This window comes from Pezoporus flaviventris, unplaced genomic scaffold, assembly GCF_033815535.1.
Source record: "Pezoporus flaviventris isolate CSIRO_AGI_PZ_B2104156 unplaced genomic scaffold, CSIRO_AGI_Pfla_v1 ptg000001l, whole genome shotgun sequence".
In the NCBI taxonomy this organism is placed as follows: Eukaryota; Metazoa; Chordata; class Aves; order Psittaciformes; family Psittacidae; genus Pezoporus; species Pezoporus flaviventris.
In genome coordinates, this window is record NW_026892549.1 from 55,997,011 (window position 1) to 56,020,778 (window position 23,768).

At 49.9% G+C, this 23,768-nt stretch overlaps 1 protein-coding gene across 1 annotated transcript in view; it reads left to right on the top strand.

Annotated features, from left to right (window-relative positions):
- SLX9 (SLX9 ribosome biogenesis factor) overlaps positions 1–16,300 on the top strand; it is a 49,339-nt gene extending 33,039 nt beyond the window's left edge. The window contains exons 3-6 of the mRNA XM_061458822.1: positions 4,331–4,399; positions 8,901–9,054; positions 12,928–12,996; positions 15,651–16,300. Of these exons, the coding sequence (XP_061314806.1) occupies positions 4,331–4,399; positions 8,901–9,054; positions 12,928–12,996; positions 15,651–15,777 (419 nt within the window). The 3' untranslated portion in view covers positions 15,778–16,300. The remainder of the gene's footprint in view (positions 1–4,330; positions 4,400–8,900; positions 9,055–12,927; positions 12,997–15,650) is intronic.
- The last annotated feature ends 7,468 nt before the right edge of the window (positions 16,301–23,768 follow it).

Here is a 23,768-nt window from a genome sequence, read left to right on the forward strand (position 1 = left end):
GTTGTTCCTCAACCTTCTTTCCGGAGGAAAAAGAACTGGCACAGGATGCCCAGAGAAGCTGTGGCTGCCCCATCCCTGGCAGCGTTCAAGGCCAGGTTGGACACAGGGGCTTGGAGCAACCTGCTCTAGTGGAAGGTGTCCCTGCCCGTGGCAGGGGTTGGAACTGGATGAGCTTTAAGGTCCCTTCCAACACAAACCATTCCATCATTCTGTGTTTCTATGACTTTCAGTGGTTCTGCACTGGCATCTGTCAGGTTACACTATGGTTGTGTTCACCCCAGGAGCCTGTGGTTCCCATTTCCCAGGCCCTTTCAGTGGGAAGAGGTATCAGACAATTTGCAAGTGACACTGTAATTTCAAACAACCAAACAAAACCCCAGACACCCCCAGTCTTCTGCTTTTGGACGTCCTCTTTGAATTTCTTCAGTGAACTCGCCCCACAGCTGTAGGCATATGCTCCTTTTTGCTGCTGTTATACAACTGAGGCTAAAATTAACACAGCTGTTGTTATTTAACTTCAATTTATACTGTACCCTGTTTCGCCAAAATATTATGTTTCGAGCAGCAACAGCTTTCCTGACTTGTCATCGGAGTTCTGGGAATAATACTTAATACTACGTGCTATTTCTTAATAGCTCATACCAAAGTGGGGACTTGATGCTTCACTGCAGCCTTGCACAGGGGGAAGCAGATGCCCAGGGCGGAAGGACCCTCTTCGGTTCACGTAACATTGCCCAGGCACAGGTTTCTTTGCTACTTCTGCTCATAGGTGATACTTCTGTTCATGGCTAAGTCGTCAGTGTGGTTTCCTGGAATGGGAAGCCTGTTTTCACCCTCCCGCTTGTGGACTCAAATAGTGGGATCTTGGGACTTAGGAAAAGCCTGAAGTGTTACGGCTTTAACACAGTCCGGCTTCTTTCTGAATGCCTAGAAAGAATCAAAGGAGGAACTCTGAGGTCAAAGAAGTCCTTTATGAAAGGCAGTCATATATATATATAAATATGAAGAATTTCTTTTTCCAGTCTGAGATGTCCTTTACCAAATAAAACCCCTCAACCTTTTTGCTGTAGTCCAAAACCCAAACCTGCTGGTCCACCAGGAAAGCAGAATCCTGACAATTGGGGTGTGGCATCAAACGCTTGATGTGTAGGAGGCAAAAAACCTATTGGCTTTTATCATCTGTTTATACTTAAGATGTTTTGTACTGTGCAGATCAGAGGGAAGAAAAAACACATCCTTGGGAAAAGGAGTAATTGTCAAGTTTACAGGATGTGAATTGCCCTCCGCTGGTGCAGGAGGGGTTAGCTCACCTTTCTTCCTTGCTCCAGCTTTCAAAGCCACGTGCTGTTAAATTACATGTGGAATGGGTTGGAGGGGGGGAACGCAAACCCTTGTGATTTCACAGGAAAATAATTAAGCTGGAGCTGCGGCCTGGCTTTGATCTCAGTGGTGCTTGCAAGCTAAATGAAAATAAAAGACTACCTTGGGGACAGCCCGTGCTGTTATTTAACCAGCTAAGCTCTGCCGTTGCTGCTTTCCAGTGGGCTTCCAGTGGCTTTGGCACTCTGCATCGTCACTGGAGGCTGCCAAACACAACTTTGGCACCTTCCAGCAGCAAAACAACCTCCACAGAGGTAGGTGGGGTACATAAAGTGGAGGTGTCTGGGGAGAAGGCAACACAGAAGGGCAGAAAGTGGCCTCCTCATGTCCCTCTGGTGATCTGCTGCTGCCAGCCTGGCCATCAGCCACCAGTCCTGGCCTGCAGTGAGGCTGGGCTCCTGCCAAGAAAACAGCTTTTGTGTTACCTTAAATATTCTGCTGCTGTTTGGGAGGAAAAATAAAGAAAAGGGGGAAAAACACCCTAAATGTGAGTTGCTGTTGTTACTGGAACTGGCCAGCTGGCTGGCTGCTTTATTTAGTTTATTTTCACCAACAAATCCCACTGAGTGCCCTTTCCCAAGGGAGTAAGAAATGTGTTTTCAGATCAGGGGGCGCATCTCACCTCTGAAAGCTGGGCAGGATCAGGCAGCCCATCAGAGAGCATTGGGCACGGTTTGTGTTCTGGGCTCTGGTGATTCATCTGGTTTTTATCCCTGAAACCACAGCAATGCGGGGTGATCACATTCTTCCCTGTGAGGGTGCTGAGATGCTGGCACAGGGTGCCCAGAGAAGCTGTGGCTGCCCCATCCCTGGCAGTGTTCAAGGCCAGGCTGGACACAGGGGCTTAGAGCACCCTGGTCTAGTGGAAGGTGTCCCTGCCTGTGGCAGGGGCTGGAACTGGATGAGCTTTAAGGTCCCTTCCAACCCAAATGAGTCTGTGGTTCTATCTTTGAGGTCCCTTCCAACCCAGACCATTCCAAGGTTCTATGATTTTATGACCTGGGATTTGGTTATTTAGCATCTCCTTTGGTACCACAGCAAACAGATTGAGGAAATTTGCCCTTAACTGGATGTGATACTTGTCTCTGTTATTGCCTGGTCCTATGGAAGGGCAGGGCTGTTCTGCTGGTCTGGGTGTAGCAGGGTTCCTGTGCATTGGTGCTTTATGCAGGAGATGGAAAAATGAATAGCAGCATCAGTCACATGCAAACCCTTCAAGACATTCCTGAGCAGTCTAAGTTAATGACAGTTTTATTTCTCAATTCTTGGGTGCATTGACTGTAGTTAACGTATTTTTCTGGGACTTGAGGTAGTGAAAGCTACAGATTCATTCTCTGTGTCCTCTAGAAACTCATAGATTCATAGAACCACAGACTGGTTTATGTTGGAAGGCACCTTAAAGCTCATCCAGTTCCAACCCCTGCCACGGGCAGGGACACCTTCCACTAGAGCAGGTTGCTCCAAGCCCCATCCAGCCTGGCCTCAGTTCAGAACATGGTTGTGGTTTTTGGCTTTATGAAGTCCTTGCAGCCCCAGCAGGCTTGTTCTGATCTTAAGCCACTGAAATGACTGAGTTATGGTACTGCTTTTGTTTAAGTCACCTTGAAAGAGTCGCATCTTCAGAGTTGTCCACAATAAGTTATTTTCAGAGTTGCATTGAAACCCTTTCTCCTGGTTCTTCCAGGGAGAGAAGGAGTCATTTCTTTTCTTTTCCAGGCTTAAGAATAAAGGAAGAGGAGTGGTCTTTGGGCAGCTTATTCCTCCACTGGCGTTCCTGTAGCAGTATTCCCAGCACATTTCAGGAGAGAAGTTGACTAAAGTCAATTTTGGTTTAAACACCAGAGATAAGATAAAATTTTATAGCGTCTGCAGCGGAACTCTGGTAAATCTGTTTGTGACGTTACTTGGTGCTGGATCTCAGCCATCTACAGCTGGGTTTAAATACTATGTTTGGTTATAGTAGGCTGCCTGCTATAACTTGCTTGAAAAGCTGTTTGTAGTGGGCTGTTCCTTAGGGCTGCCACAACATCTGGGTGTTTCAGACCCTTTGTAGTCCTTCCCCTGCCTGACACATGCTGTCCAGGCAGGCATTGAGGCTGTTGCCCGGGCAGGGGGATGCCAATTGCCATGTCAGGTCACCATTCCCCCTCCTACATAGAATCATAGAATAGTTAGGGCTGGAAAGGACCTTAAGATCATCCAGTTCCAACACCCCATGAGGGACACCTCCCACTAAACCATGCTACCAGAGGCTCTGTCCAACCTGGCCTTGAACATCGCCAGGGATGGAGCATTCACAACTTCCTTGGGCAGCCCATTCCAGTGCCTCACCACCCTCACAGTAAAGAACTTCTTCCTTATATCCAACCTAAACTTCCCCTGTTTAAGTTTTAACCCCTTACCCCTTGTCATATCACTGCAGTCCCTAATGAAGAGTCCCTCCCCAGCACCCCTATAGGCCCCCTTCAGATACTGGAAGGCTGCTATGAGGTCTCCACACAGCCTTCTCTTCTCCAGGCTGAACAGCTCCAGCTTTCTGCATGTCTGCAGTCCACGTTTTCCTCCTTCTTAGCCGTATTAGCCTGAGTGTTTTCAGATTAAAGCTTTCTTCTTGCTCCCAGTTATGGGACGTGTAGGACTTCCCATCACTTCAGAAGAAACACCAGCTCCCAGACCAGGTTCTTGCAGGACACTAGGCAAGGTTGTCTTAAAAAGCGTATCTCAAAGAGCTACCTGATCTGATCTACTTGCCTATTCCTTACTTCTTAACTGACAGCAAGATGGGTTTGATTGTTCAGGTAGAAGTTGAGGTGTAGCTCCCAGCCTGCCTGCAGCCTGACCAACCTGCCAGCAAGTTCAAAAGCGTCAGGGGTTGAATGGTGCCTTTGGGAAGAGCCCAGCACTGAATCAGTGTGCAGAAGCCATGTCTCATGTCTCTCTTCTCTTCTAGGTTTAGAAGAAAAAACAGTTCTTTCCAAAAAAGAGAAAATGAAGCTGAGGAAGGAAAGATGGCTACAGAGTAAGTACTCCTTTGGAACACAGCGCTACCGCAGGTATCAGTGTGGGGCTGTTGGGTCTCTCTCTATGTGGGGTTTGGGTGGCAGTGTGGGGCAGTGCTTCTCAGGACCCTTCACATCTGCCCCATAGCACATGGGGTAAAACTCTCCCAGCTGTTGTTTAGCCACTGAGATTGAGTCATTGCCCCAAATCTTCCTCCATGTGTAATTGAAGTGACTACATAAAGCCTTTATTTACCTAGATAGGACACTGTGCGTGTGTAGGTTTAGCATGTTTCTCTAACTTTTAAATTTCTGGTACCGATATGAGTAGCTATGTAGTGGAGCTCCCCATTCCCAAGGAGCCATGGGGGTGGTAGGAGAGCCTGGAGCTGAGCCCCACAAGCTAATCCAAGCCTCTCTGGTGAAAGCCTGCAATGGGCCTTCCAACCCTTCTGTAAGGGAAGTCTCTGGACACTGCTGGCTGTGTTACTGCTCTTTCCCATGTGCCATAGGTCAGTGAACCCGCTTACCAGTCAGTCTGGCTGTGAAATATGAGCTAAACAAAACCAGCCCACAGCAGAAATGTTTGTGTTTCCTGTGGGAAGTGTCTGTATTTGTGCTTCAAGTATCTCAGTGCAGTAAAAGACGATGCTGTGCTACGCATTGTAGCAGAGGGATTCCTCTTGCCACCTGGAGCTGTTCTTGGGACAGGTTTTTTCCCTTAACACCTTCTTGGTCAACAGATTTGCTGACAGACTCTGTTTGGGACAGGGATGTGGCTTTCTGCCACACCATATGCTTTCTGCTCCTGAGGTCTGAGCTCAAGTCCATCAACCTGTGATTTCACCAGTTGCAGTGAAGCTATCTCTGTCTCCTCTTAAATAAGAGGGGATAATTTAACACCATGAGTGTGAAGGAAACCTCCTCCTCCTCCCTGTCACCAATCAATAACGAGTGCCTTTGTCATCTGCAACCCTTGGTGTCCCTGTTGGACACAAAACATAGGTGTCTGTGCTAGTCCTAATGTCTGACTTGCCACCTGCAATTGTGATGCTCCTAAGAGGAGAGGGCTGCTGGAGCATAGCTGAGCTTTCCCTCCCCTCATAGCAGGGCTGGTACCAGGTGCCATGGTGGAAACCATGTCCTCAGCAGCATTTTATGAAGGAATCCAAAGTAAAAACGGTACATGGGACTCATGTCATCTGCAAGAAACAGAGGGCATGCTCCTGCAGTGAGGTGACAGCACTGCTCCCATAGAAAAAGCCCAGGAGCAGGGTACCTGCACTCCTCCACATATGCCTTTGCAGCATTAGTGTCTCATGATAACGTATGTTATTTTGTCCTTGCTGTGGCCTCTTTCCTGCTTTCTTGGCTCTAAAATCACTAAGCTGAGGGAATACAAAGGAAATGTAGAGGCTTTGCTTTGAGGAGAACGCCAAGATGGAAAAACTTCAGACCAAATTATCTCTGTCTTAGAAGATACTAGGTGTTAGAAGTGCTTTACAGACACAGAACTACTTAAAATTGCTGGCTCCCTTAACTCTCTGTCTAAACTGTGGCCAGTTAGTTGGCAAATCCTAGCATTCCCTGGCAAATGCTTTGTTAAGGCTAACAAATACCTGGGGATTTGTGCAAGTAAAGTCAGGAAGGGTTAGTACCAGGTGTGCAGCTTGTTATTGAGGAAAATGGAATAGCTGGAAAGAGCCTGCGTAAACATCATTAAAGAAACCGATATTATTAGCTGATGGAGTGAAATGAACTGATATTTCCAGAAATGGAGATATTTCAATGAAACTTGGCATTCTAACATTGTGACCTTAAAGAGCTGGAGTCAACTGAAAAGCATTGATTTTTATCGGATGCGGATAACTCTGCCAACTCTTTGTGGCCTTTGACACCCCAAAAGAGAGCCCGGCTTAGACTGGAGAAGTTGAACGTTTAGGAAAACATCCCTGTTTCCCTAAATCTTCCGAAGAGTTTGTTGTTTCTTCTTGTCCCAGAGATGCTTTTGTGACACTGGATGCCAAGACCCTGGGAACTAAAGTTCAGCCCAGTAGTGCAAACGCAAAACTTGGAGATTTCTCCCATTCTAATAAATAATCTCAGGAGAGACACGAGAGGGGGAAAAAGATTTGTAATGCTTCAGCGATTAGAAGTATGCACATTTAAAAATACATATATCGCATGGCTCCTCAGACAAACAAGACTTCATAGGAAAAGAATTTGGGATGTTTGCGCAGAATCAGGTGTCTGAAAATTTTGAGCACATACTGTTTATGAAAGCACAGAAGGAGTCAGCTTCATAAAGCCAGACCAAAAAAAGAAGTGATGCAGAACAGAAAGCTGGGTTCTTGGCAGGGATTGCTGTGAGGAGAAGCGTTTACAATCCAAATTTGTCACAAACAGCCATGAACAGCAAAATTGCACTTCATGAAAAGCTGTTGCTCCTCGACACAGCCAAGTTGGGGAGCAAACAAGACAAAGGCACTAAAGGAACTAGTTGGGTTTAAAGTTCTGCTTTCTTAAATGTGAGCAGCAGGATTAGACCCAGAATTGCAGGACACATCTTTCCTGCGGTCTGTAGGTGGAACTGGCTGCTTTCATGTTCCCACCAGAAATACCTGTGCCAATTGGTCCTGCTGCTGTAGCCATGCTGTGTTGGAAGCTGTTGGCCTCCCTCTGTCACCAGCTTGGCCCCATGGCCACTGGCACTGTGCTCCGCTATAGAACCAACCAGGTTGGAAAAGACCTTTAAGCTCATCCAGTCCAACCGCTCCCCAGCACTGCCAAGACCACCACTAACCCATGGCACTGAGGCCTCGGCTCCACGGTGCGTGAACACTTGCAGGGACGGTGACTCCAGCACTGCCCTGGGCAGCCTGTTCCAATGCCTGAGCACCCTGTGGGGAAGGAATTGTTCCTCAGCTCCATCTAAACCTACCCTGGTACAGCTTGAGGCTGTTTCCTCTTGTCTTGTTACTTGGGAGAAGAGACCAGGACTAGCTCAACACTGAGGCTCATCCATGCAATACACTTGTACGAGACACTAAGCAGAAGCCAGCTCTTCTGCTGTAGCCTCTGCTGGATGCACATGGAAAAGGCAGAGTCCTCTATCGTGTATCCCTTATACCTGTGGGTGTGTAGGCAATGCAGTGGGTTTCCAGACGTGGTGATCACCTAGCAGAAGGAAAAGGAGCTCATGGATCCCACTGAGCATTGACTGTTTCTGAGGGCATCATCAGGGGTCTTCTTGGACAAGTTGGAGCATCTCAGGGAAGACTTAGAGTAGCTCCAGTGCCTAAGGGGGCTACAGGAAACCTGGGGAGGTGCTTTGGAGAAGGGCCTGTAGGGACAGGAGAAGGGGGAATGGCTTTAACCTGCCAGAACAGGGGAGATTGAGATGAGCTCTTAGGCAGAAGCTCTTCCCTGTGAAGGTGCTGAGGTGCTGGCACAGGGTGCCCAGAGAAGCTGTGGCTGCCCCATCCCTGGCAGTGTTCAAGGCCAGGTTTGACACAGGGGCTTGGAGCAACCTCCTCTAGTGGAAGGTGTCCCTGCCCGTGGCAGGGGTTGGGACTGGATGAGCTTTAATGTCTTTTCCAACCCAAACCAGGCTGTGGTTCTATGATCGTGGAGCTCAGCTGGGGGCTTGTAGCAGTTCTGGGCTGTTGGGGGCCGTCTTAGAGAAAAAAATGTTCTGCTGGAGCTCAGCCTGTTGGCTGCTGGCTCTGTAGGGCTCGGGCAGCTGCGAGGCCTGTTTCTACAGCAGGGAGCCTCAAGGACTGAGGCAGAATCTTATGGGTTTAGGTGCTTAGCTCCCGTGGCAGAGGAGATTGCTGTAACGTGTAGAGCCTTATGTGCCAACAGCCTTGCTCAGAGCTGTTGCAGGGAGACTGGTGAACATGGTCTCCAGGAAAAGCCAGCAGCCTCTGTGTCTGCACTTGGTGCAGTGCTTTTCTAAGGGCCCAGTTTATCCAGCATCTGACTGCTTGAGCTCTACCTTGAGTCATGAAAGTGAGACCTTGACTTGCTCCAAACCAAGTAAACAACTGCAATGAAGTCCATCTCCTTTGCCTGTGCTAGGAGACTATTGTTTGGTCCCAGCAGCAAAACAGAGATGGGGCTGTGACTGTTCAACGCTGCATGTGGAGCTGTTTGGTTTGTCCCTTCCCCTCTTGTTTCTTTCTCCTAATTCCATGCAAGGTGTCAGTGTGGCTTTGTCCTCCCCACAACTCTTGCACCATGTTACTGTGTGCAATGAACAGTGCAAGGGATGGAAACAGTTCAGACAAAATCCAGCTGGGAATTTCACTTCCCATGTACATGTCAGTAGAGATACATAGTTAGAAGCAAGCACAAGAGGGGGAACTACCCAGATGCAGTATTCTTCAGTCTTTCCCTGGTTTAAATGAATTCTGGCTTGTTTTTGTGTCAGTGGTGAAGCAGCCTCTGAATTCCTTAGCTCAGGGATTATCTCTTGCAAATACTTCCCCTTCCTCCAGTAATGTCTTGTTTCTGATTCAGAAATAGAGAGTGTGAAGTTAGCCAAGCAGAAGCAAAAAGCCGAAGCGAAGCGGAAAGCCACACCTGTGGTGGGAGACATGCAGCCACTGATGGAAGCCCTTCCCGAGCTTTCTGACCTGACCACCGGTGGCAGGGGCAGGAAGCCACCCAAGAGGTATGTGCCATTTAGGGATGGGCTGTGTATTTCCCTTCTTCCTGCAGGATGGAGTGTCCTTCAGTTCAGCTTGTTGCTACAGCCAGTGCAAGCTCAGTGCCAGTGGTCAAGCGAACAGGGCCTCATTATAAACACCATTTCACTCCTTTCCATGCTTCACTTCCTGCAAGGAAAAAGCTTAAATGTATCTTCTGAATCTACAGCTAAAAGGGGAGTTGTATTGCTTAGGGAAGGCTTGGCAGAACTTCTGGGCTTGCTTCTGTGGTAGTTCAAGCCCTTTGAGCAGAGATTAACACTCTGGCCAGACTCCTTGTTTGCTCTGTTGGCTTGCAGTGTGATCTTGGACATGAATAGAAAGATGTTGTTTCTGTTCCCTTTATTCTACTGAAAGAGAAGGGCTATTTCTGATCTCTAACACCCTCATGTCAGCCATCATGTCAGCTGAAGGGTGGGTTCTGGCTGCCCTTATGTTTTCTCTTTTTTAGTCACGGAATGGTTTGGGTGAGAAGGGACCTTAAAGCTCATCCAGTTCCAGCCCCTGCCACGGGCAGGGACACGTCACACTAGAGCAGGTTGCTCCAAGCCCCTGTGTCCAACCTGGCCTTGAACACTGCCAGGGATGGGGCAGCCACAGCTTCTCTGGGCACCCTGTGCCAGCGCCTCAGCACCCTCACAGGGAAGAGCTTCTGCCTAAGAACTCATCTCAGTCTCCCCTGTTCTGGCAGGTTAAAGCCATTCCCCTTGTCCTGTCCTTACAGGCCCTTGTCCAAAGTCCCTCTCCAGGTTTCCTGTAGCCCCTTTAGGCACTGGAGCTTCTCTAAGCTCTCCTCTTAAGGAGCCTTCTCTTCTCTAGGCTGAACCAGCCCAGCTGTCAGCATGTCTGCAGTGCTCTGCCAGACCATCCGGTCAGTGTTAAAGCTGCTTTTCCATCTCCTAGTGCAGAATGAAAGTGCTCTGTGTGCTGCACTATCACTTGTACCTCCTTTCCAGTTGCTCACTAGGGGTTGGAACTAGATACTTGTTATGACATTAATAAGCAAGCATTTGGATTAGAGAACAGCCAAGAAAAAGGCTGTCTGGCAAAACATCCGCTTCTTTGGTTGTAGGTCCAGGCTGGGGATGCCATGAACCTTCCTGTGACTTGCTCAGTTCCCCTCCAATGAACTCTAACCCAGGTGGGGCTCTGACCTACAGAGAGTGGCTGAGTTAGCAGCTTCCTGTGCTTCTGGAAAGCCACTCCTCAGACAAACAGCAGCTCTGAACCTTGCATCTAAACACGGGAAAATATTTCCTTCCTTAACTTGGCTTTTAATTGTTTGAATAGCATTTTTTTCCCTTTCTGCAGCCATTCAGTCTGCCTGAGCCCTCTCTTTCAGTGGGAATGAGCAGCAAAAGTGCACACAGATGTTTCCAAGTCTTGCAGAGCACTGAGAGTTGGTTGGATGGACTTCTAGGCCAGGGCACAGCCTGAGCCTGAAGAGGTGGCTTTGCCCTCTTTCTGTGACCATGTGCCACAACCACATGTGGCCTCTGACTCCAGGTGGTGATCAGATGTCATTCTCTTTCAACATTTTCCCCCAGCCCCCTTGTTGCCTGAGGCTCTCCTATCTAGGAGGATGGCTTGCTCCAAGTATGTCTAGGGGAGGAAGGACAGGTAGGCTCCTTCCTTTGGGAATTCCTTTTCTGGGTGGTTGCTTCATCCAGTACAAATACCCTGCAGCTGCAGTTCTGGACCAGCTCACAAGGTAGAGCAGACCTGGAAAGACTCAGAGACGGCTGACAAGGATGACAGTGCAGGATCTGGCACAGTTTGGTGTGACTAAATTTGCTGGGGAGTCCTCAGCCCAGACAGGAGATAGAGGCAGAGAGCTTGGGAATGTAATAGTCTGTAAAATCAAGTGTGTTGTGGTTAGGAAGTAACTTGTTCATCTTCTTTTCCAATATGAGAAATAAAGCACATGGAGCATAGCTAGTGAGTAGGCAAGCAGAAGTCTCAGTGCTCTGTGGAGCTATGTGGGAGTGTGGCAGCCCTTCTCTCCCTTTGGAAGCCTGAGCGCAGGCTCTGGCTCTGGTTTCAATTTGGCTGCAAGGCTCTGCTGTCTAGAGAGCCCAGTGGGCCTATGGAACAACACAAGCGAGAAGCCCAGCCCTGATTGAGAACTTCAGGACTGTCCATCACCAGTTGCTGTGGGCACAGTGGGGGTGGCAGATTGGCTTTGCCTGTGACATGCCAACCAAAGAGTAGCCCTTGGTACATGGAGAAGGTACAGGGCTGTTCTTCCCCCTTTGCTGGCTTGTGGCTTCCTGGACTGCATGAGGATGTGTGTGCATCAGTGTTTGAGATAATCAGAGGAGGCTTTTATAGGATTTGAATCATTACATAAATGCAGGGTAATACTCTGGTGATTTGTCAGCATTATTAATAAAAGATTAGATTCTCCAGGAATTTGATCTCCTGCTGAGTAAGAGAGCATTACAGTGAAGGTCTTATTCTGTTTTATAATGAATGAAGGCAATGAAGTGTAATGAAACAGGGCTACTAACATGGTACAAGTGAACAGGCAGCATCCTCGTGGCTTGGTGGGGGGAATTAAGGCAGAGCCTTTTAAAACTGCTAGACCAGTGGGGCAGAGCTGTTGAGTGGAACTGGAAAGCCTTCAAGAAGGGACTGTTATGGTGACTTGTGGCAAGCCCTTTCTCTGGCGACTATGGGTTGCCATCCAGCTTGAGAAGGGATTTCTTTGTGCTTCTGGGAAGGATTGCAGGCAAACTGGCACAAGCTGTTCCTGTGCTGAGCAGTTAATGGACATGAAGACAGCAGAGATGCTTCCTGCTCCTTCTGTGTCTTGCAGTCCCAGTAGACACAGCAGTGTGACAGGAGCTGCTCAAACCCCTGGAGCTCTGTGTGCTCTTGTTCCTTGTGAGCACTCAGGCAATGCCAAGGTGACCTTGAGGGCTCTGAAGGGTACAGGAGCAGCATGCAGGCATCGATCTGCCCTTTCCTGCACAGGGTCTGTGCTGCTCACCCTGGCTGACATCCATTTCTCTGAATGGGAAACGAGCTTTGATGCTGGGACACACTGTGCTGGGCTGAGGGTCATCTACCTGGACTCGTGTGAGGCATTTGACACTGTTGTACATGATATCCTTGTCTCGAGATTGGAGAGGCCTGGATTTGATGGATGGACACTGGCACAGGGTGCCCAGAGAAGCTGTGGTTGCCCCATCCCTGGCAGTGTTCAAGGCCAGGTTGGACACAGGGGCTTGGAGCACCCTGCTCTAGTGGAAGGTGTCCCTGCCCATGGCAGGGGTTGGAACTGGATGAGCTTTAAAGTCCCTTCCAACCCAGACAAGTCCAGGATTCTGTGCTTCTGTGATCTTAAAACATAACTGACAGCTGATACCCCAGTGGTCCCACTGCGGGATCCGAAGCATGGCTGGAAGTTTCTTCTTGCTGAGCACCTGTGGCACTATGTATACCTGATGTGTGCGAGTGCTGGCGCTCTACAGTGCTAGCAGGGAACATGAGATGTGCAGAGGTGGTGAGGGGAAGTTCAATGGCATCTTTTCTTTAAGCAACAGTATCAGTTTGACCTGGAGGTTAGTGATAAGCAGAAAGTGATCTGGGCACAGAGCTAATGACCAGGTCTAGGAGTAAGAGATCTGATTTTAATTTACCTCCTGCCTGTTCAGTCCTGACTCCTAAGTTGTGATCAATCTGTGTCAATCTCCATTACTGGCTGACTAGGGAAAAAATTGCCTTTCAGGACAATTTCCATACAGGACAATCCCTGTACTCTTCCTATTTCTACAGCAATTGTTAAATTAACTTTCTTCTGTAACACTCACTCGCTTTGTTTGTTCTTTCCACAGCCACGTAAAAGCAAAGGCAGCACCAGCAGACTTCTGTCTGATGAAGCAAGCTCAGAAATGCCAGCTCTTGTAAGTACCCAGTAATTAGTGTCTAGTCCCTGCTGAGCATTATGGAATGGTTGAGACTGGAAAGGACCTCCGGAGGACATCGGGTCTAATCCCATGCCCACCAGGGTCATGTAGAGGTGGTGGTCCAGGTCTACTCTCAGACAGCTCTTGAATATCTCGAAGGATGGAGATCACACAATCTCTCTAGGCAACCAGTTCCAGTGTTTCAGGCTTGCAGCCCTGAAGACCTTAGAAGAGGTGGCAGCTTTGTTTTTTTTCCCTTTTCCATATTGCAGGATGTTTCTGGGTGTCCTTCTGGCTTAGTCCCTATTAGACTTGATCAGTTCTAAATGGGTTCAGCCTGTTTCTGCTTCAGTCTCATGTAAAACTTAAGCTAAAAGAGCAGCAGAAGCTGCACTCGCTCCTTTAAGTGTTCACTTTTGCTGTCTCAGGAAAAGAAAGTGATGGCTGGGGCCTCGTGGGTATGGTCTCTGGGCTTTCAGGACAAACCCACCCCAACTGTCATCTTGTTCCTCCTGGCCACAGTTGTAAGTTCTGGCTGTACCAAATGAGTATGCCTGTGCTGTGTCCCTCTGCGTGGCACGGACAATGTGGTTATCAGCCCGGTCGTGCATCCCATGCCTTGGCTTGCTGAGTTGGAGCTGCAATATCCAGCTGTGGCTGAGTCTGTTACGACACCAGGCCCATGTAGCTCTAGCTGATGCCCTTCAGGAAAGCCTCCTGTGGTGGTGTAGTTGAGGAGCTCCTGGAACTGCATAGCATCAGGAGCTACAGCTGATCTGTCAGAACACCTTTGGGATGCTGACTGACATGTCCCTTAGGAGTACAGCTGTCCACTGGCATCTGCCAACCTTTTCTTCTAAAATATATCACTAAATGCTTTGGAATGACTCCTGGGCTTGGTCTGGCAACTCCTTAGTCCACTGTATAATCTGCTGGATATCTTATACTGGCACCAGGCTTCAAGAGCGTCATTTCCCCTCAGCACAGCACCCCTGCGGCTGGCACTGACCCCTGGCCCTGCTTTCTGTGGGCCTTGTTTCTAGGATATCTGTCAGTTCTGTGCCATTCAACTTCAAACTGAGACTGAGGAGAACAGCCTACAGACCCCGGCACTGCTCTCCAGCATACTCTGTGAATACCCTTCTCTGTGTGGAACTGGTCAGTGTCGATCCTGGGATGTTTTTCTTGTTCAGTTCTGCCTTTCTGGACAAATCCCTCCTTGGCTTCTTGCAGAATCCCGGGGGTCATGACCTTAAGTGTCACCAGTGGGTCTCGTGCCAAAACTCATGGGTGAGGAACACTACTTGAGGAGGACTTGTATACTTGTATTAGGGGGCCTATAAGGATGCTGGGGAGGAACTCTTCATTAGGGACTGTAGTGATATGACAAGGGGTAAGGGGTTAAAACTTAAACAGGGGAAGTTTAGATTAGATATAAGGAGGAAGTTCTTTACTGTAAGGGTGTTGAGGCACTGGAATGGGTTGCCCAGGGGAGTTGTGAATGCTCCATCCCTGCTGGTGTTCAAGGCCGGGTTGGACAGAGCCTTGGGTGAGATGGTTTAGTGTGAGGTGTCCCTGTCCATGGCAGGGGGGCTGAAACTAGATGATCTTAAGGTCCTTTCCAACCCTAACTATTCTATGATTCTATACAGATCTGCAACAGAATAGGCAACCACCACAACCTTGTGTCTTAGCAAGGTGGCCCCTTGTGTGCCCCCCCTCTCTTCTGCACAAAATGGGGCAGAGGCACTGAGTATCCTACCAGGGTGATCTGGGAAGTCTGTGCTGCTTGGGAGGGAAAAAACTGGGAGGAAGGTCTTGAGTTTGCTTTTCCAGGATGTTAGATAGATAGGACTGGATGCTCCCTGAGCCTCACCTTACTGACCCAACTGCCACAACCTGAGTTTCGGGTTTGGCTTCTCTCTCAGTTCCAATGACAGGGGCAGGCTTAGCTCCAAGCTGGAGAGCACTCTGCTGATCCACAGCAGCTCCTAAGGATGTTGAGATGGGTATCTGCCTGGGCTGTGGGGAGCCTGGTAGCCTGTGAGAGGGAGATGGGAGGCTGCAGTGGGCGTGACTTACTGGTTTATGCACTCCTGCTCTGTTCTTATTCCTCCCTGCTTGCTTGTTTTTTAAGACAAGGTCATTTCCACAGCAATCAGCAATTGACTAAGCATGCAGAGGCAATTCTGTCATGATTCTCCCATGGTGGCTAACTTAGTGTTGCACACAGTATTACCAAGCCTCTACATTGAGCAATAGAGAGTCGGTAGATGAGCTCTTCAAAGCAGAATCTGCTTTTGTGCTAGTGCAGTCTGAAGTTGTTTTCATTCCTCGTGATTTACTAGATACCCAGCCTCTTGTTCCTGGTTTACTAGGGAAAAGCTCTAAAAAACCTCATTTCTAAGTGATGCTGGACACTGCTGTGATTGTTTCTGTCTCCGTGGCATGAGTTCAAGTCTCTGGCTCCTATGAAGCTGGCAATGATTTGAGCTTTGCCCTTGGGTAAATGGGCTTTATTTCTTGCACTGTTTCTTTCTGAGGCGATTCTGTCTCTACAGAAACCCACTGCTTCAAGAGTGCTGCTCTTACCTGCTCAGTTCCTTTCGCATAAGGCACTCAGCACTTGTGTATTCTTTTTCTTTCCTCAGAGAGGAGGAAGTGGCTCGGTTTCGCGAGGTCATCTCCAGTCCTAGCTACAGAGCCAACCCCCTCATGGCCATCAGTGAGCATCTCTCCAAGAGGCTGAGGCAGGAGGAAGGAGGTAAACCCCTCTAGAGTGTTAAGCTGGGACCAAACGTGCACACTGGAGCTGGTGCGAGGGCTTCAGGCTGCAAAGTAGCACATCACTAACGTGACCTCTCAGCCACTTCAGTCCCTGGAAGCAGTCCAGCAGATTATTAAATCCAACAGCCCTGCTTTCTGTCTGCAAGAATAATGCAGTTCTCTCCTGACAGTGGCAGCTGCTCCTTGGCAAGCAGCCTGCAGAGAGCAGGGTAATCTGTGAGATCTTTGTGCAGACATAAAGCTCCCTGCAAAGTGTCTTGACACCTCTTTCTCTTGTAGCAGACACAATGTCTAAAATTGTGCCACTGGCAACATATCTGTTTTCTGTCATTTCCCTCCCCTTTCTGACACCTCTGACAAGCCAGTCTCTAATGCTCTGTTGAGATGGTTCAAGACCCCCAGCCCTTGAGCCCAGAGGGCTGTTGGAGATCTGTGTAAAGACCAGTGCTGCTGTTCAGAGACATTGCTTAATGTGAGAACTTTAGCTTTGGAATAAACACACTTTCACACAATATGCAGTTTGTCTTGTTTTGGTAAATACTAATAGAAATATGAATTTATTTCCATCACTGGTAAAATGACTTAACAGAATATCTCCTGTCCATGTGTACAGACAGTGAAGCACCAGACTGCTGCTGCAGGGGAACCAGAAGCCATGTGAAATCATTGCAGATCACATCTAACTGATTGACTTGCTTCCTGTGGGTGACGCTGATCCCTTTTGGCTTGGGTTGTGCTCCCTGCTTGGCCTGCCCTATAGGAAGCATCCCGAAACATGTCCTGGCTGCACGCTGTGGGCTCCAGCTGATAATTTCCATGTGTGGCTTTGGGAAAGGTGAGGCTTTTCCTTCTACCAAACACAGATTTTCACAAAACTCCAGTGAATTTTTATGGGGACAACTGAAGGCAGCGCCATTACCTATTGGAGATGATCGCGATTTGACACCCCAAAATGTCACTGCTGTCTTTTGTGAACCATACAGAAGTTTTCTGGTGCTTTTTAACCTTGGAAGAGCAACCAACTCTGAGGAACATCTGAAACCTTTAAGAAAGAACATGGAATCTGGAGCTGACCCTTATCCAAGTTGGTGCCTGAGAACAGCTTTGATGAGAGTGGGAGGCACCTTGATCACACCTGTCTCTTGAGCCACTATTAATGCTCCTTTTTCTCCCTTTAGGCTGGCAGAGGCCACATAGACAAGTTTTCTATGTCCCATCTTTCACCCTGTTGCTCTCAGGCTGGCAGAGAGCTGGCAGGGCTTTCATCCTTTTTGAGAGGTTGAAACTGGATGATCTTAACATCCTTTCCAACCTAAACCATTCCATGATTCTGTGCTCATCAGAGCTGGGAGGCAAACACTGCTGTGCTGGAATGCCCTGCAGGACCCAGGCTCTGGAAAGCAGAGGATTGTGGTTGGGTCAGACATTTCAAAGTATCTCCCCACCTCCTGGCTGGTTCCTGCTTGCTCCCTTACCACTATCTGCTTATGTTTCTTTGAGGCCATGTTGGATCTTGGCATCTGAACATCAGCCCCAGCTTGCCCTGCTCATGTTATGTAGGTTGGACACTGCCTTGGAGAGCTGGGCCTTGGATGGGGTTGTGCACTAAGGGCACTTCCTGTAGCTGCTGTTGCTGCCAGTGGCTCACAACAGCCCAAGATGTGACTAAGACTTGGACCAAGCTAAGGTTTTCTCCCTGTGTGTGATCTTTATCCCTTTACTCTTAATCTAGTTGTCTCCTGAGAAAGGCGCCATCCTTGTGCTTAAATGGGAGGGGAGGGGAGAGATGAAGAAGGTGAAGACAGCTGAGCACAAAGGAGGATGAAGTTTGCTCCTCTTGTTAGTGAACAGCACACTCAGGGATGGAGAAGTGCATCTGGAGGGCAGGAGGCAGAGAAAGGCAGCTTGCAGGGCATGGTAGAGAACTTGTGTTGCTTGTTTTCTGGTCTTTGCAGGTTTCTCATTGTCTTGTGGTTTAAAAAACACCCTCCTAGGTTGTGCACTGTGGGTGGGATCATATCCCTCCCTCAGAGCTGCGTGTGGTACATCATGACTGGGCTTTGCAGAGATCAGCCAGAGGGCTGATTGCATTTGACAAGCACCAGTTTCCTGGGCACCATCTGTTTTCCACAGAGCAACACCAGCCTTTCAAGCCTCTGGAGAGCTGGATTGTCCCACACACCTCTGCTCCAGACCAGTTTCTTCTTAGTAACCTTCCCTACGGTGATAACAAACACCAGCTCCTGTCTTCCTGGACCACTTAGTTCTCTATTCACAGTCTTACAGTGGAAGCAATTCCTGGATGGCCTGAATTGCAGTGTTAGGGGAAATACTGAGCTGGTAGAAGGGCCAGGTATAGTTGGGATCTAGGGTAGATGTTACTGTGGGTTATGTGCCAATAGATAGGAGAGGGGTGGAGCAGCTCTGCTCTGGAGCCAGGCTGAGAGAGCTGGGCTGGTTCAGCCTGGACAAGAGAAGGCTCCTCAAGGGGAGACCTCAGAGCAGCTCCAGTGCCTAAAGGGGCTACGGGAAACCTGGAGGGGGGCTTTGGACAAGCGCCTGTAGGGACAGGACAAGGGGAATGGCTTTAACCTGCCAGAACAGGGGAGATTGAGATGAGCTCTTAGGCAGAAGCTCTTCCCTGTGAGGGTGCTGAGGCGCTGGCACAGGGTGCCCAGAGAAGCTGTGGCTGCCCCATCCCTGCCAGTGTTCAAGGCCGCAAAAAAGCATCACCAGAGTGAAGGGCTCTGTGGTTTGTGTAGCTCTTCCAGGGTGGAATCAAGACAGGGGCTGTCCCCATGTCTCAGCCTGCACATGGACTTCCCAGTTGCCAGCTGTGATGATTTATGGCCAGAGCTAGTCACTGGAAATTTGGGCACCAGCAGTACAGTCATAGAAGCCCAGCGTGGTTTGGGTTGGAAGGGACCTTAAAGCTCACCCAGTTCCAACCCCCTGCCACGGGCAGGGACACCTTCCACTAGAGCAGGTTGCTCCAAGCCCATGTCCAACCTGGCCTTGAACACTGCCAGGGATGGGGCAGCCACAGCTTCTCTGGGCACCCTGTGCCAGCGCCTCAGCAGCCTCACAGGGAAGAGCTTCTGCCTTATCTCCAACCTGAGCTTCCCCTGTTTCAGTTTAAATCCATCACCCCTTGTCCTGTTACTACAGTCCCTGATGAAGAGTCCCTCTCTGGCATCCAGCACTCAGTTTGGTTTCTGGCTCCAGTCCTATCCCTTCAAACCACTGGGAGCCAACAGAGCTGAAACCTCATGATCTGGGAAGCAGAGGGGTGACTGAGCACAGGGAGGTGTTGAGCTGGGCAGCTCCACCTGGTCCAGCCGGTAGCTGGTGGCCCTTCATCTCCATGCCCAGCATCACTTGGCTGTGTCTGTCTCTTACCCCTCTGTTTGAAAATGTTGATCTCCTGGGTCTTGAGCTGCAGTTAAACATGGGATTGTTTGAAACCACCGTTCCCAGCCTGCTGCAGGCATCTCCTGCCCCCACCAGCCTACCAGTTGAGCAAAGGACTTAAAATCTGCCAGGAAACAGGCGTCTGCAGCATTGAGTCGCCCTCGCACTTGGCGCATGTTCAGGAGGATGGAAGCTTTCGTGCCAACTTTCCTGGTTTTGTTTGTAAGATAGCAGGTTGGGAGAAATAGCTCCAAGGAGTGCTTGTGCCAGAGGGAAGGGCAGGAGCCTCCCCAAGCTCCTCTGCGCTGAGAGGAGTAAGCAGTGAATGCACCACACTGCGAAGATTTACTTTTCACAGCTCTTTCCTTTCTCGGTGGTGGTTCTGCCTTTGAAGGCTGTTCCCAGTAGTGTGTCTCAAAGCAGAAGCTGGGGTATCCTTGTCCATCTGGTGATATCTGTGGGTATTTCCTGCTACACACAAAGCACCCGAAGCACCAGTGGGTGGATGGGGATTCTCCTCTTGCAGCAGCTCAGGGGTAGAGTCTTTGGCTTGCAGGTTGCAAAGGTTTTTATAGCAGCTCTTGCAGCTCGTGTGTTTCTCCTTGGTTCTGTGTGTGCTGGAGCAGAGCTTGCAGCAGGGCAGCAGCGTGTCTCACATCAGCACAGTGAGTCACAGGCCTGGCTTCAGCCTGTGCTCCAACCCAAGGAAGTCCCTAGTGTGAGTATGTAACCGCCGGCTCCTTCCTTCCGCTCCCTGGTTTCTCTGCCCTGGAAAGTTTTCCTTACAGCCGTTGTTCGAGTGAGTTCCCCCATCCCTTTGCATATGGAAAATATGACTTAAGCCAGGTCAGAGCACTTCTGCTCTGCTTTACTTCTTTCAAGGCCAAGGGCAAGGTCCTGCCCCAGGGCTGGGGCAATCCTGGCACAAACACAGGCTGGGGGAGACTGGATGGAGCAGCCTGAGGGGAAGGACTTGAGGCTGTTGGATGAGGAGGAGCTCCCCATGACCCGGCTTCTGTGAGCGCTTGACTGCAGAACCAAAACCCCCCCCCCCCCCCCCGTGTGTGTGTGCTGGGCTGCACCCCCAGAGCGTGAGCAGCAGCTCAGGGAGAGGATTCTCCCGCTCTGCTGTGCTCTGGGGGAGACCCCCCCCTGCAGTCCTGATCCAGCTCTGGGGCAACAGCACAAGAGGGACATGGAGCTGCTGGAGTGAATCCAGAAGAGGCCACGGAGGTGCTGCAAGGGCTCATCCTCCCTCACCTCGTGTGTCACCAAGACAGGTGTGAGCAGGAGCTGAATCACACCCCAGACCACAGGAGCATCTGCCTGGGACTTGGCTGGCTGTGACTCAGCCTGAGCATGGCTGTTGTTGCTGCAGCCGGAGTCCTGGTCATAGAATCACAGCCTGGTTTGGGTTGGAAGGGACTTAAAGCTCATCCAGTTCCAATCCCCCTTCCTAAGAGCTCATCTCAATCTCCCCTGTTCTGGCAGGTTAAAGCCATTCCCCTTGGCCTGTGCCCTACAGGCCCTTGTCCAAAGCCCCTCTCCAGGTTTCCTGTAGCCCCTTTAGGCACTGGAGCTGCTCTAAGGTCTTCCCTTAAGGAGCCTTCTCTTGTCCAGGCTGAACCAGCCCAGCTCTCAGCCTGGCTTCAGAGCAGTGCTGCACCAGCCCTCTGCCACAGACACTTCTGCCCATTCAGGATCTGGATCCCACCACTGCAGCCACTGCCAGGAACCCCTGTGGTACCACATAGGACAAGAGTGGCTCCCCACATGTGCAGGGCTGATGAGCCACACTGAGCAGATCCAGGCAGCCCTGTATGGTAATGGGAGCAGTTCCTGTACAAATCACAGCTGGTTCACACAGGGTCACCAACACACCCTGTCTGGCACGAAATGCCAATCGTTAGAGCAGAGAGAAACCCTGAGATTATACTTTATGCATCCTGCTTGGAAGCAAGTGGTCTGGAAAATCCTGGAGCGCTCTGATGCAAAGGTTTAAATCTTAACAATGCTCCTGGCAAGGCTCCTCTGTGTTTGCACTCTTTAACATCTTCGTAAGGAATCAGGCTGCTCAGGGACCTGCTTCAGGGACCTAAAGGCAACCATTAATTTTTGCATGGTTTTGGATCCACTTCCTTTAGCATTTAATGTATTTTTCTGCCATCTGTAAATCATATCACCCTCAAATCTTTGTTTCTTTTTACTGTAGGTCTAACATTGTTACGTCAGTTTGTGCTTAGGAACTGTAACCTATTTCAACACATTTCCTTTCCCTTTGTGGATGAAGGCAGTGCTTTTTCACATGAGAAGCCCAGCCCTGATCACTGCTATGCACCAGAACCAGCACTGCTCATGTGCCTCCCTTCACCACTGTGCACAACGAAGGCAGGAGGGACATCCCAGAGGCTTCATGAAAACAGAGGTTTCATGGTCAAGCATCTGCCTGTGGCCAAGCTGCTGCTGTCCAGGTCCCCAGTGCTGCTTCCATCCTGGATCACAGCTCCTGAGGGGTGATGGCTGAACAGGATTAAATTGCTCAACACAAAGCCAGGTTTAACACTTCCCACTGAAGCAAGCCATGATTCAGAGAGGTTCAGCAGACACCTGGATGGTTACCACTATTCGATAGTTGGGAAGCATTAGCATTGCAGGGCATGGTTTTCCCTCACAGGCAAATGGTAAGCATGGAGATAAAGTTGATCCAATTAAGCAGGTTTGATGTGGATTTCCAACCAGCATGTGGCAATGCTCTTAAGCACTTAAAGAATGCCCCAAAGCTCTTAAAGAAAGTGAGCTGCTGTGGGGTGAGAGGTGGAGGCCTCCTGGGATTAGTAACTGCTGGAAGGTCAGGGAGCAAAGAGCAGGACTGAATCTGTCAAGAGAGTCTCCCCCCATCTTGCCCCTCCCTGAGCACCCAGGACACGGCAAGGTGGTGGCAGGATGGCCAGCAAGGGCAGTGGAAGCAGCAGACAAAGGCTGCCACAAACAGGCTGTGGTGAAACCCTTGCTTCAGGGCAGGGATGTGAGGGTTTGGGCTCAGGAGCAAAGGCTCAATGAGGTGGTGATTCACCTTGTGCAGCTGTGGGTGAAAGGAAGAGTTGTTGGTGCCTGATCCCGTCTCCTCCCAAAGCCAGGGAGCAGCTCAGATTTGCATGCAGTTGTATGTGCTGAGGTTCCTGCTATGGCTGCAGGAACAGGGCTTGGGTTAGTATCACATGTACCCATACTGCAGATAAAGGGCAAAAGAAGGTTTGGAGCAAGCTGCTCTAGTGGAAGGTGTCCCTGCCCGTGGCAGGGGGTTGGGACTGGATGAGCTTTAAGGTCCCTTCCAGCTCAAACCAGTCTGTGATGCTGTGATTCCTGTGGTTTAATCTAGTGTGGATTCTTCTTGCAATCAAGCAAGCTGTGGCCTGGGAGATGGAGAGCAAGGTGTCTGTGAGGCATCTGTAGGCATCTGTGAGGCTGCTGTAGCTGTTTGCTGGGCTGCCCCACAAGCGTGTGGGATGCAGCGTGCTGTGGAGGATGCTGGCAGCACAAAGAGCAGCGTGCAACACCTCATTCACTGCGTGTTCCCAGGGCAGTCGCCTTAGTTTCAGTGGCACAAGTAGGAGAGGAAGCCGAGACAAAGGAATATCCCAAACAGGAAGCTGCTGGGAAGGGAACAAATGTCAGGGCCCCAGTAGGTGAAGGCAGATGATGCCAGGATATCCTCCCAGGGGAAGGAGATGGAGGAAGTGATAACAGCTGCAGTGCTCATACCCCTTTGACCCACGCTCATGGACAGATTGACGGCAGGAGGTGCCACGAGGACAGACTGAAAACCTCATCTTTATTTGAATGTGCAGATGTTTTCCCAGCTTTAGCAGGCACTGGGATGGGGCTGCAGCGGATCCATGCTTCCCACAGCCTGGCTGGTGTTTGATGGGTTTATGAGTGCGTCAGTGGCACCACGGCCCAGAGATGAGGCTGGAAGAGCGGCGCCAGGCCAAGGAGATGTGAGGGTTTGCAGCTATTCTGCATATATTTCATCTGAGTGTGTTTACAGCCAACCTGAATCTGTTAATCTCTGCTCAACAGTGAGGAATTCAACAACACTCCACTGCGTGAAGCAGCCACCACTGGTGTCCTGAGCCTGTTCAGTGGCTTGGAGTGGAGAGGTTGGAACAGCGCTTAACTCTTACAAAGCTGTTGATGGTTGTAGCAAGGTGGGGTCAGTCTCTGCTCCCAAGGGACAAGAGATGGGACAAGAGGAAACAGCCCCAAGCTGCACCAGGAGAGGTTTAGATGGAGCTGAGGAACAATTCCTTCCCCACAGGGTGCTCAGGCACTGGAACAGGCTGCCCAGGGCAGTGCTGGAGTCACCATCCCTGCAAGTGTTCACACACCGTGGAGACGAGGCCTCAGTGCCATGGGTTAGTGGTGGCCTTGGCAGTGCTGGGGAGCGGTTGGACTGGATGAGCTTAAAGGTCTTTTCCAGCCTGGTTGATTCTGTGATTCTATGACAGCAGGAAGGATGCTCTGCTTGGTCCAGCAGCCAGCACCTAATCTGGGGGCTCAGGGGTATGTGC